We start from the raw sequence: 14,392 nt of genomic DNA on the forward strand, positions 1-14,392 counted from the left end.
GGATGGGAACGATAAAAGAAGAAAGGAAGAAAGGAAGGGAAGGAAGGAGAGAGGGAGGAAGACAATGTATATTGGTGCATGGTTTCTTTAAACATTCCCAGAAAACTAGACCTACATTTCTATAAGCTGTCCAGCCACAACTTCCCCTCACCAAAATTAAATAAATAAATTTCCTTCAAAGCAGAACTCAGCAACCACTTCAGCACGGTGAATTACTGTAGTTGGAGTATATTATGCTCATAGATCTCACTGAGGAACCAAGGCAAAAGTAGGGTAGAAAAAAAAGTGAGAGTTGAAAAAAAATTAGAGAAAGGCACAAGAGAATACAGAAGGAAATAGAGAGTAGAGTTGGGGGAATGGAAGAGGCTGGGAGTGCAAATGGCGGCAATGGTCTAACTGATGGGCAAAGTAAGTGGTTATCTTTAGCATTCTACATACCCATTGCCAAGCATCCCTCATTATAGGTCTGTATTTCTTAACATTCAGTGAGCACCTACTACATGCCAGGAGCTCTGCTGGGCCCTTCCATATGGTAAGTTTTGTTGTCATTGTTGCTGGTTAGAAAGCAACAAATCTAGCTGATAATAAAGAAGCTAATTCTGACTTCAAACTCAACCCCATGTTGTTGGCCCGCACCATCCATTCTGGAGCATGTGAGCACTTAAATAGCAGACAGATAGGCTGTTTTGTTATTGTTGTTTGTTTTGATCTCCACGACCACTTAGTAAGGTAGAGATAATTATCCCTATTTGGCAGATGAGAAAACGGATATTATCCTACACTGAAGTCTCAGAATGTCATTCAGTTCACTTCTGCTCACTTTCTGACATGAGAATATCAGATCCAATCCATGATGCTCTGGTTGTCCTTAGTTCCAAAAGGGACAGTCAGTGAAGCATTCTGACTACCCTGAGGCCTTTAACTGGTGTTTGTCTCAGTTTCCTTACTTAGTGGGAAGGAAATCCATACAATTTTATGGAACGGTATTTAAATCAGTGCTTTGGATATCCTTAAGTCAAAGGAAATACCTCACTGTGATCAAGGACTCATTTGTAAAGAGGGAGAAAAGCTACTTGTTAAGCCATTGACTGATTGTGGACCTTCAACAGCCAACTTATATTGCCTACCTTCATCCTGAAGAAGGACTGAAATGCTTGGTGCCTCCTTTTGAACTTCATGGATCAAGAAAGAGGGGTGAAGCATGTCTTTCATCTGGGATAGATAGATGGGCCACTGCAACCTTCCTCTGGGTTGCCACAACCAAAACTCACCTTAATATCCCAGACTGCCTAGCTTTACTGGCCCCAAAACTGTTGTGGAATCACCATGTGCTTTATTGTAGGTCACAATACATAAGCTAATTATGACATCATCTCAATTTAAACTCTGTTTTGTTAGCTTCCTCCATCTATTCTTAGACACCAGAGTACTCAAACTATCAAACAGTGTACATGGTAAATTGTGGGACACTGTAAACCATTACCTTATGAGAATAATTCAAAATACAGTTGGTTTTTATTTATCCATTCACTCAACTTAGCCTAACTAACTATGCTTCTACTGTGTGTATAGAGCGCTGCTCAGTGCCAGGGATACAGAGATGAATAAAACAGGTTTACCTTTTCTCAAGGGGCTCAGAGACTGACTTCACATGTGTACTATCATAAAATAAAAAAAAATATAAATATGCAAGCACACATAGAAGGAGAGAGGTTTTAGGTTTTCTTAATAACCGCTTTTATGTTTGATGACTAATAGTAATACTTTCTATTTATGAAATTGTACTTTTGAAAGCAGTTATATACCTTTGATTCATGTGAACCTCACAGTGACCCAGTTAGATAGGCAGGGACGATATCATTTCTAGCTTGAAGATAAAGAACCTGCAGCTGTGAGGTTAAGTGTCTTGCCCGAGGTTGTACAAATTATAAATACAAGTGCTGGGCCCCAAATCCTAGGCTTCTAGTCCTAGGTCCATTGCCCTTCCCAGTTCACATCATTGCCTCGCTCAATTATTTACAAGTATTTCTAAAAAGGAAATGATGACCCTATGCCCATTTTGTGGGGTCAGAGGAGACCTGGGAATGCAGTAGTGGATGATTATCCATGATTATGTTTTCTTCAAAAGCATCTGAGAACAGAGGGACATGATCTCTCTCTAAATGAATTCACTTTTTCTTTTGCATGTCTGTCTTATTTAATTTATTCTTACATAGATATTCACTGAAATAATATCCCTTTAAATTGCTGGGAACCTTAACCTTTCTTCACTGATGTTACAAAAGGTAAGTTTTGTCCTTTACATGAGATAAGGTGTTACTGAAAAATACATTCTACTCATAATATGTTAAAAAAAAAAACCCAACAACAACTAAGGGGAAGTATCATGTAAAGGAAACTTTTAGTCAAAGGAAATAATGTATGATCAAATTCTGGGCCTTGGGAAGTATCTAGAGTGATTTTTCTGCCTTTTCCCTTCTTCTTTTCCTCACCACTGCCAATATCATCATCACTGCAACTTTGGGCGGGTAACTAACTGTGGACAATTATAGCCAGTGGTGTCTGAAACAGCAGGTGAATGAGGAAGATCAAGGTTGCCTCTGTTCCTATTGCCCTTCCTTTACTCACATCCAGGCACATTGTCTCCTTCCTGTTCTCTGAACGCACGAGGCAATGCCCCTTCTTATGACCCTTTGAATGACTGCCCCTGCTACCTGGTATGTTTGTAGCTCAGATGGCACCTGTTCAGTGATACCCTACAAAATTGCACCCCAATTCTGCAATCCAGGTCCTCTTTGATCTGCTCTATTTTTTAAAATGTAGGTAACACTACAAGACATAAAATTAAACGTCAACCATTTTTAAGTGTGTAATTTAGTGGCATTAAGTACACTAACAATGTTAAGTGAACATCGCCACTGTCTGATTCTCAAACATTTTCATCACCCAAAAAGGGAAGCCTCTACATATTAAGCAGTTACTCAGTGTTCCCTATCCCCTAACCCTCTGCTAACTGATAATCTGCTTTCTGTCTCTAGGGACTTGCCTATTTCTGAATGTTTTGTATTAATAAAATAATATATGTGACGTTTTGTTTTGAACCTCTTTCAGTTAGCCTAATGTTGTTATGGTTCATCTATGTTGTGGTATGTATTCGTACTTCATTCATTTGCATAGCTGAATAATATTCCATTGTATGGATAGACCATATTTTGTGTATTCATTTATCCATTGATGGAGATTTGAGACGTTTCCACTTTAGGGCTATTATGAATAATGCTATTATGAACATCTGCGTGCCATTTTTCTGTGTGGACATATGTTTTCAGTTCTCTTAAATGTATACCTAGGAATGTAACTGTTGGGTCATATGATATCTTTATGTTTAACTTTTTGCAGAATTGTCAGACTGTTTTCCTTTTTTTCCTCTAGCACTTAGCATGCTTGAACATACTATACTTTCTTTATTGTGCTTATCATTTATTATCTGTCTCCTCCCCCCAAAATATAACCTCCACATGGGCAAGAATTCAGCATGCTGTGTTCCTTGATGGATCCCCGGTGTCTACAATAGTGTGTGGCACATAAGGGTGTCCAAGAACTATTTGTGAGAGAAAGAAGGAAGAGAGAGGCCACAAGAGGCATCTGTGGTGAGTGGGGAGAGCAAGTAGTAAGTCAGTATTCCTATGTAAGAGTATATATAGATAAGGTATCTGAGAGAGGGGCTCCCTGCATTTAGAAATGCCCCCTGATATGCAGTCTCAACACCTTGAGGTGTAATTCCTTGAGTAATTAAAACAAGACACTGTAGCAGAGCCATCCATAGTAAACTCAGAGAGAAAATGGCCTGCTACCCTGTATGCCGTGGGAAAATACATGTAGGACCAATAGTGACAAATCTAGCAACACTCCCCCAACCAAAGTAGTTCATATCACCTGAAATAAGAAGTTAAGGAAATAAGGAAGCTCATCTTACACTGGCATAGATTCTTCTATGAGAAGACATTTATTTAAAATCAAGTTGTAGGGTCCAACGTTCTCTCTTTTGATGCTTCCATGGGGGTACTAGGAGTAGTATAGAAATGTGTTAAGTATAGCACTGTTTCCAACAGCTAAAAAACTGGAAACAACTTCAGTGTCCTCAAACAAGGGGATGGCACAATAAACAGTGCATTATTATATTTAATAGCATAGAATTTGGGACAGCTGGTCAAAGGATTGAGTTAAAGCCAGTAGATTACTATGACATATAGTTAGGTGAAAACAGCAACACTTACTACATATGTACACACAGACACACAAAGACACACACACACATATATGTATATATAACCATTTATGTAAAATGTACCTATGCAAAATAATATATATGGTGTGGTTGTGAATACACATACATACACACACACACACACACACACAGAGACAGAGACAGAGACAGAGAAATGATGCTTTGAAGGCACCAAATTCATAGCAGTTTTTACCTACAAAAGCAGGAGAAGGGACAAGAATTTCAGACAGAAGCAAAAGGGCACTTGAGGCTTGTCTGTAGTGCTTGTGTTTAATCATGTATTCCTGTATTCCTTGAGTAATTAAAACATTTTAAATGTATGGGATCATCATTTCCTGTGGGAAACCAGAGAAGATGAGTGTATTAAAACTTTGGGACCCCTAGAAAATTAGACTGCAAAGTAAGTGTATCTGAACTTGACTTGATTCTTAAGAAGCTGATTAAACAAATTCATAGCTATGCTGCTGACCAGTGAATTCATCCATTTGGATTCAAGTCTATAAGTAGAATGCATTTGACCACAATTAAAACCTCATGGTTTCTCTTTGGACATATGTGTTCACATGGCCCCTGTCATCCTCATATTGGGATATGTGCAAGAGACTTCTCTGTGGTCTGCTCCCCATCATTAGAAGAGGTCAAGTCTGGCAGCGACAGGAGAGAGCTATGCTTGGGATCATCCAGGGCATGCACACATGTGTGTGTGTGTGCATGTTTGTGTGTGCCAGCGAGCACACACTAGTGGGAGTGGAATGGAGTACATACATGTGCTGATCTGGGGCTTTCTTGATGGATTACTTGCTGAACTTCTTCCCCTTTGCTTGTACACCTAACCGGAAACTAAATCTACTGACATTAAATGTGCTAGAAGAACATGCTTACTAATTGCTTGATAAGGAACATGCCTACATTTTTATAAATTGCTCGATAAGAAACTCAGATCACTTGCTGCTCTGCAAACATACTGTGTCCTTTCCCTTGTTAGCACTTCTATCGACGTCATTTTCCCAGCCAGACTACCCTTCACCCTGGTGTTCAAGGTCTGCTGTTCAAGGTCCTGGGATGCTTCCTTGAACCCCACCTCTGCAGTGACAGCATTCCGGGTTTTTCCTGGCAGACACCGTCAACTCATTTATGCACTTTCACTCTCCTCTTCCCTTTATTTTTGTTTCTCTGATTTCTGTCTTCAGCCTCATTTCCCACATTATCCAGACTTTAAACTACTTGATGGGAGGGACTGTGACCTACTTGGATCAGATCCTTGTACACAGTAGGTATATAGCAAATGTTTGTTCTCATATTTAGTCATTCTTTCAACAAATATGCAGTAAGCACTTACTCTGTCCAGCACTGTGATGGTTAACTTGATGTGTCAATCTGGCTAGGGATACAGAAGTGAATGAGACAAAGGAAGCTCCCGACATTCTGGAGATGACATCTTAGGAGGAAGGAGACTATCAACAGGCCATTGGCATAAAATTTTGGTTCTCAGTAGATTTTTTGTGTTGTAGCCATGGTATATACTTGTTCATTTTGAAGACACTGCATGACTTCCACAAAACACAGTACTGCACAGAGTAGGTACTCCAGGGGTACTGAATCTGACTGAAATAAACTAGCATTATTATTATCATACTCAACTATGCCAAAGCAGTAAGTATAAACATGATGAACATACTGCAGTTCAGCCTTGAGTTTCAGAGTTTTCTATCTTAAAAAATAAGCATCATAAACTAAATCCACAACATAGGAATGCAAATATTAGTCTGAGATGGAAAACAAAGTCTAAAGGAGCACATTTTAATTAATTAGGGGGTAATCAATTATACATAAAAACACATACCCTAAATCTTACTTTAAAGAAATGGTTGGTATAGTTTACATTCCTAGTACCACAAGCAATTTATCAAAAGTTTACATATTTCTTCAATCAAGATACAACATGTCAACAACTGCAGTTAAATGCATCATAGAAATGGAATGCTCTTGCAAAAGGTTTCATTAAGTTTAACATGATTTACAGAACTTAAGATACATTGCTGGGAGATTTTTGTAACGCTGCAGGAAGTACTCCAGGGATATCTTGACCCACTTGAAATTGTTTTAGCTGCACTGTTACCTGGGTCACAACTGATGACAGCACATATCAGTTACATTGCAGTCATTTAAAACATGCTTCCATGCATCTGGTCATCGAAATATTCACTCTTTGCATTTTCATACCCTGAAAGAACCATTATAATGGAACTTCTTAAACAGACTAAAATTAAGTCATTTACCTCAGTAGGGCCCCTACAAGACATGCTACTAGGAAATATGCCCCTTAAGACTGCAAATGTCCCCTTCGTGCATTTCTGAGGCGGCCAATTTTTCAATCCTCTTTCTGCTTTCTTCCTAGTCTCTTTTATTTGAGAACTGACTACCTCACATTGATTTTTGGACTCAAGAGTCAATAACTAGGCAGCCTTTTCAAGTTTATTCCTGCCAACGGATAGAAGACATAGAGATGCCTATAATTAGGGTGACTGCAAGCAGTTTTGGAACATAATTTATTTTCAGAAATTTTGTATGTTTGGTGAAATAGAAAGTACTAGAAATCCTATACTGACGGCATTTTCTGTAAAATCTATTGCTAATTATTTAATCAGGGCACATTATGCATTCTTCACCGCAAGACCAACCTCCCCCACCACTGAAGGTGCTAGCCCTGAGACACGAGTTTTATAAAATTCCGTTATCAAAGTTTACCGTATCATATCAAGAGAAATGATGAAATTTGATGCATTTCTATAACCACCAAAGTGCCATGCAAGGGTGCCTCATTCGTGCTGCTCAAAACCCTCCAATGACTCTCCATCTCACTTAGAGTAAAATTCAGGGCCCTTATAAATGGTCTGCAAAATGCTGCTCCAAGACCTGTTCTCTACCTATGCAAAACAGAAACAACCTTTCCCTCCCTGTCTCATCTGCTGCCATTCTACACTTTGAGTACTCCGCTTCAGCCTCTATGGCCTCTTTATACTTTTCAGACATCCTTTGCACTTGCTGTTTCCCTTGCTTGGAAGGCTCTTCCCACACATAGTCCATGGCTTGCTTCCTCACCTCCTTCAAGTCTTTGTTCAAATGTCACATCAGTTAGGCCTCTCCTAACCACTCTTAGAAATTGAGCCCCTGAGCCATTTTCTAACATCCTCTCTGGTTTCATGATTTTAATAGCACTTGTCATCATCCTACATATTTTATATTTTACATACTTATTTTCATTATTCTCTGATACTTGAATTTGGGACAGCTGGAGCCACCACTCCAAGGATGCAAGTTAGAAGACGGCAGAGTCCTGACTTGTTTTATTCATTATGATGTCCCTACAACCTAGAAAAGTGACCAGCACATAGTAGGTACACAATAAATGTTGCTGAATGCATGCATGGATGAATGAGTGTAAATGTACAACAGCCCCTCTCTTCAAATGAAACATTTCATTATATATTGTATTTCTGACATTTCATTGTATATTGAATTCATTGCATATTGAGTTTTATACTCATTAAAAACTATACATAATAGCCTGTTTTTTATTTATTTTTGATTGAGGGAGGGGTTGCCAATCTTTCAGGGAAGGATTCCAAACCAAAGAGGCTATCTAGACAAAGAAACATATACTATGTCATCTTTTAAGATTTGTGTTGTTCTTGTCCCTAGGAAAAGTGACCTTCTTCACTGTCTTGAGGGGAGTGAATACAGATTTTTTTATATATGAAATTCTACTTTATAACTTTTGAAATGCAGTATAATGTTATTCTTTGAAAATCAGGGTTTTTCAGGAACTTAATCTTTAAATACAACACCTTGGGTTTGGCATACGGCAACATTCCCAAGGCACAAGAATTCTTAGTATTGAGGATAAACACAGACTCTATACTTCCAAATCCTATGTTTATCTCTTACATTGGCAAATTGAACAAACAGAATTAAATCCTGCCAAAATAACCTAAGACCACCCTTCCATGTGAAGATGGAGGCAGATGTGACTGCATGCTTTAAACCATTACTTGTATTCATGTCTGTTTATTGTGTGTGGATCACACCAGAGAGATGCTTCCCACCAATGCCCACAGACTACAGCACAGTATCGAGCTGAGCAACTACCACCACCACTATGAAAATCCAAAGGAGGAGATGAAGTAGGGAGTGAGTGAGGGAAGAAAGGCAGATACAAGACCATATGGCAGAGGGCTCTTAAACCACACAAAATATTCAGAAGAAAATATGGAACATATTTCTCTATCACAAGGCATGTGTTGAATGACACAGGACGGGCCTAGCACATAGTACTTTTTAAGCAGTACTAGTGCCTCAATACAATTGATGAAGTGCTTCCATTTAAAGTTATTAATTAGGACAATGACTTGAACTCAATAAAAGAAATATATTGGATAAAAAGAAAAGCGAGCCATATTGCCTTCATTAGCATAAAATCTTCCAGGTTCCCCAATATGCTTTCCAAGGGGATTGAGGAGATGCCTCAATTTTAACCAAATTTTTATAGTTTTAGAGCAGGCATGGTTATGCATGAATTTCAGAATACATTTACTTGAAAATTCATTGTATGAAACATTTATCCCATGAATAAATTAGAGACTCTGAAATACAGTGCAATAAAACTTTTGCTGCTAGAAGAATTTTTACAGGTGAAATAATGTGAAAATTAGTAACATCAAATACGATTCCTCTTAACCTAGACTAGTCCCACACACAATTATTTTGACATGGTCTGTCATACATAATAATGTAGATTTTCTAATAATGCTACAGAAAAGACTTGTAACAATTCTTATCAGAATTTAGAAATACATGATGAATCATTGGGTAAGAAAAATGGCAGTTTATCCATTTTACAAAATGATTTTTTTTTCCAGAGCTGAATTGGATTCAAGCCTTTATTCTCTGTTAGAAAAATGTTTAACTGTCATATATTCAAGCAAAGGAAAAACTATTCCACATTGAGAAAATTTCTTCATTCTTTATTTACTGAATTGCTCTTGACTCTATACGTGGCAAATTAAGCATTTTAATGATAATATTTGACTATGGTTGGCACATTTAAACACATGGTAATGCAAGTAATTTAATCAGGTGTAATTTATTACAGAGAAAGGTTTCTAAGTAACTCAACAACATATGAAAATGGTGACCAGTAAGAGTATTAAAATGAGCTTAGTCCAGTCGCTATTTTTAAGACAGATAATTCTTACATTTCATCCAGTCAACTGACCTTGGCCCAACCTATGAAACTGGTAATATTTCACAGATTCAAAAAAATGTGAAATTTGCCTCCAAGGGCTATGACATATACATAGGGCAAATAAACCATGGTTTAAACTGAATTTAACAGAAAAAGAAACATAAACCCATTGTGCAAATTATCTACATGTGGTTAATGCTCTACTCTAACAAATTTTCCAAAAATCAACATATATTTTATTTCTCAATGTGTTTTATATTACAGACTTTTTGTTTCAGGTGACAAAAAAGTAAAATTTTGGAAATAGATAATGATGATGGTTATACAATATTGCAAATATACTTAATGCCACTGAATTGTACACTAAAAATGGTTAAAATGGTAAACTTGATGTTATATGTTTTCCCACAAGAATAAATATGTAATGCCATGTTATTTATAAAATCATAAGAATTTAAATGTTTCCATTTGTCTAAGCAGAAAGATGGAGCAGAAGCCTAGAAAAATTGTAAGTATTGCTCTCAAATCTATATTGCCTATATGATGGATGGAAAGTGCTATCTAGGGAGGCAGAGAGGATGGGTGCAGAGAATCATCCATTTTGAAAGAGATCTATTTTATCACTGCATATGTTTTAAGAGCCTTATTTGTCTTCAGTTCTGTTGTGCCATTTTTTAATCCAAGTCAGTGATGCAATGAGAATAACTTGATCAATTTCATCACTAGTTGAATGCGTAATTTCTAATTGGAATCTTCCTCTTAGAAATTGTGTCTGGCCTTGGGCAATTTACTTTATTTAACAGGGACTCCATTTCCGAATCTGTTGAGTAAGGGATCTTTCCAGTTTAAATAGCCAATGACTATTCTAGGTTCTATGATCATCATCATTAAGTGATGATTTTTAGATTAAGTATTTATAGGTCACGAACCTATTCTTATACTGGGGCTTTCTCAATTTATACTAGGTTTATCATTGACTCAGGGCCATTAAGTACCTTTGAAAACCCCTCTAAAGAGAGTTTATCTTAAAACCCTACCTTCAAGCAGTTCAAGTATTACAATTCCCATTTTACAGGCCAGACAATTGAAGTGAGATAGGTAATAATGCCTTCCTGACTTCAGAGAACATGCAAACTTTGGAATAAGTATTCAATCCAGTTCTCCTGACCACTAGTATGCTACCCTTTCTACCATGCCACACTGTCTATGTTTCTGCACTTGCCTGCGAGTGTGTGTATATGTGTATTTCACAGTTCAAACAGCAAAGTCACTGTAAAAAGCAAATCCTCAACTATATGCTTTATATTGTAATATTTATTGAATGATTACAATATATCATACACTACTCAAAGGATTTAACATGATTATATAATTTTATTCTTATACTGTAACTCCATGAGATAGGTACGATTATAATTTTGCAGAGGTGACAAATAACATATTGTGTTTTTCCCTTGGTGAGCACTCACATTAAACACACTAATTTATACATTCAATAAATTGACATTTCTTGTGTGCCAATGACTGTTCTAGGTGCCAAGAATGTATAAGAGACATCCTTAAAAATAATCATTCTAATCCTATCTTTTCCCATTCAAGTTAAAAGTGGTCAGGGAGGCAGTTAAATGACTGGCACATTTGGCAAGGCAGTCAATCCAAAATTTGACTAGCCCAGAAATTTTTTTTTAGTATTTTATTGAATAAGTTTTATTCACAGAAAAATAAGCTTTAATCTACAATGAATGCCAGATTGTACAGCAGAAAGCAATTTTCTTAGTTTTCCATAATGATAGAAAGGTTCTTACTAAGTGAAAAAAGCCATAAAATTATATTCACAAATATAGTACTCTGTCTCAAAACATTTCACATGATTATTAGCAATACTAATACAAAGAGATCAGTCATTCCGTCAGGTTAAAGTATAATGGTAATGAAAAAAATGCAAAATCTAACATAAATTACATTAAAACCTTTGTTACATCAAATCAAAAATGCAAATTTCTTACTAAATACAGAAAAAAGGTAAAATATACAGTAATTTAAAATATCACATTAATGATGCAGAATAAGAAAGTGGTAAACTCCAAAAGTCTATAGGCATATCTGCAAACTTAAGTCTTCAAAAATAGAATCTTACCACCCAAACATTAATGTAGCATTTGTCTAATTTTGTTTTGTTTTGTTTTGTTTTTGAGACGGAGTCTCACTCTATCACCCAGGCTGGAGTGCGGTGGCATGATCTTGGCTCACTGCAACCTCCGTCTCCCAGGTTCAAGTGATTCTCCTGCCTCAGTCGCTTGAGTATCTGGGACTACATTTAAACAAACAAGTTGACCCATGAAATCTTGACCTGAAGTGATCCATTTTGCATCATATTACCATATTTCTAGTGACTGTAATATTTTCATTTCGATTAGAAGAAAGGCAAAGATTTAACCTCCTGGGGATTTTTTTGTTGTTTATATAGTTCCAACTGAGTTCAGTTGATCAAAGAATATGAGAATAAAGCTATTACTTGTAAGATTTACCTTTCACTTAGACCACAATGGTACATGTGAGTAGTTGTCTCTAATGGAGTGACAGGAGGCAGCTTAAATCTTTGATTTAGCTCTTTTTTATTCCATGACATAACTTTCTAGCATGTTTTAAATATCTCTAGGATAGTTAAAGTGCACAGTTCAGACTCTAATATGTGCATATTTGCAAACAAACTCATATGTAATATTCTGAAGATTTTTTAAAGATCCAATTACTAGAACATTTTGCAACAATGAGTGAGCAAGCATTAAAAAACAACAATTGAAATACTGGAGTACTAACAAGAACAATCCAACAATTGTGGCTGCAAGTTAATAGGGTTTAAAAGATTTAGGGGACTGCAGGGTAATTACAACAGTATGCTTTGTTCTTTTTATTTTATGTGCTTATTTTATATTTGTGATGAATCATTTGCAATTCTGTCCTCTAACATTACCACCATTGAAATTTGAGTGGCCACTCTTTCTGCATTTCTTTAAATATTAGCTATTCTTAGAATAAATGAGAGGCATTGCAAAATTCTAATGATGACATTGGATCAAAAGTAAAAGACTAATAGCATGATGCCACAGACAAGCCCAATTGCATGGATATATTGTAGTTCAAAGAAACATTGGTTTGGAAACTGGACAGATTTTTAGTTTAAATCCTTTATTCTATGACCTCAAGCCAGATACTTTAATCCCTTGGAGACTCAGTTTGAACATTAATAAAATTGGGATGATGATAACACCTGCTTCAAAGAATCACAAAAATCAAATGAAATGATGTATACAAAAAACTTAACACACTTTTTGGCAAATAAGAGATACTCAGTGTAAACCACCTTCCTTCCCCCAAATGACAAAAAAAAAAGAAAAAGAAAAAGAAATATATATCCATATATATATATATATATATATATATATATATATATATATATATGGATATATATTTTATTTTCAGTTCTATAGTGACATATTATTTTTCTATAAAGTGATAATATGCCTAATTACAAGATATAATTTCCAAACATGAAAGTTCCAAAAAGATTCCATTTTGGATAACTTAAAAAGATTACTACGTTAATGCCTACAATACACAGATTTTAGTCTCTACAGTGAATAGATAAAACTGAATAAAAGATATCTCTGTACAAATACAGCAAGCAGAATGATTTCAACTCCTCAAAGATATGTATTTAGGGCAACATTAGAGCTTACCATGTTCCCATCCCTACAAATGAGAATTAGATGGTGTCTCTGTATATTCACATTCTATTTTGACAGTCTTCTAACAGTCTAGATTCTTCCAATTTGCAAATCAGAGCTATTGTTATGAAACTAAAACTGAAGTAAAAACTAGAACAGATCACAACTTTTCAAAATAAATTCAAACCATTCCACCTAGTAAATGGGTCCAAAGCCATTACTATGAGTACAAGTGACTCTGATAAGCTATGTCTACACGGTGAAAGACAAGACATAATCTCTGCCCTCAAAAGAAATGATAGACTACTGAAAGAAGCAGCTTGGCTCTAACAACAGACAGGATGAAAGAATGGTATCTATCCTAAAAAGATAATCTTCTGTTTAGGCATAACTCAGACAAAATATTTGCAGACGATGACTTTTTTAATTGGCCAATGATTTTTCCCTACTACACTCAAATATGAGTTGCATTTATGAACTATGGAACACCCTTGCAAAAAGTCAGTAGAGCTGAAATAGGGGCCTAGGAAGCCATACGCATTTCAAGTGATTGCTCTCTCATTTTATTCCAAGCCTCAAAGAAAGAGCATCTTCATATTCCAGTGCGGGCTATCACATCAACATACCCTCTTGATCCTAATCTGAACATTTTTGGTCTGGAAAAGGAATCACACAGGTACTTAAATGTATCTGGGACAACTCTAATAAAGTGAAGGCATTACAGGAGTGGAAGTGTGTGTCATGAATGTCGTATGACAGGTGAGCTTTCTCAAAGTTTTAAATAGCTGAGTTTACCATGGCAGATAGTTTTTTGGCAATAGTGATACTGGTGGATTCAATGGCAGGAGAACCCTTGACAGAAGCTATAAAGAGTTCCTCTGGCCTACAGTTCTATCGCTCCATATGCAAAGGTGAATCACTTGTTTTCTTGCTGAATGGACAGGTTCCCAAATGGCAGACATCATGTCCATATAGTTTTCTAGGAAGAACTATGGCTAGAATGGCTACCAGAAGCACCCACCTCTGAAAGTGCAATTTTAATGCAAAGCTCTGAGAAACAAGATTTTGGAGTTAATTACTGGAGAGCACAAATGTTTCTTGCACTGGAGTGAAGGGAGTGACATCAGAAGC

General features: G+C 36.4%; 1 protein-coding gene across 6 annotated transcripts in view; it reads right to left on the reverse strand.

Annotated features, from left to right (window-relative positions):
* Window positions 1-14,392, reverse strand: part of AFF2 (AF4/FMR2 family member 2) — a 494,138-nt gene that overhangs the window by 280,084 nt on the left and 199,662 nt on the right. Inside the window, exon 1 of one of the 6 annotated variants that reach the window (XM_009198412.4) lies at window positions 1,128-12,921. The exons of the other annotated variants lie outside the window; for them this stretch is intronic. Coding sequence (XP_009196676.2) covers window positions 1,128-1,178 — 51 coding nt within the window. The 5' untranslated portion in view covers window positions 1,179-12,921. Of the gene's footprint in view, window positions 1-1,127; window positions 12,922-14,392 lie in introns of those variants that run through there. 6 annotated transcript variants of the gene reach the window in all.

The sequence above is a fragment of the Papio anubis genome, chromosome X (genome assembly GCF_008728515.1).
Source record: "Papio anubis isolate 15944 chromosome X, Panubis1.0, whole genome shotgun sequence".
NCBI classification, from domain to species: Eukaryota; Metazoa; Chordata; class Mammalia; order Primates; family Cercopithecidae; genus Papio; species Papio anubis.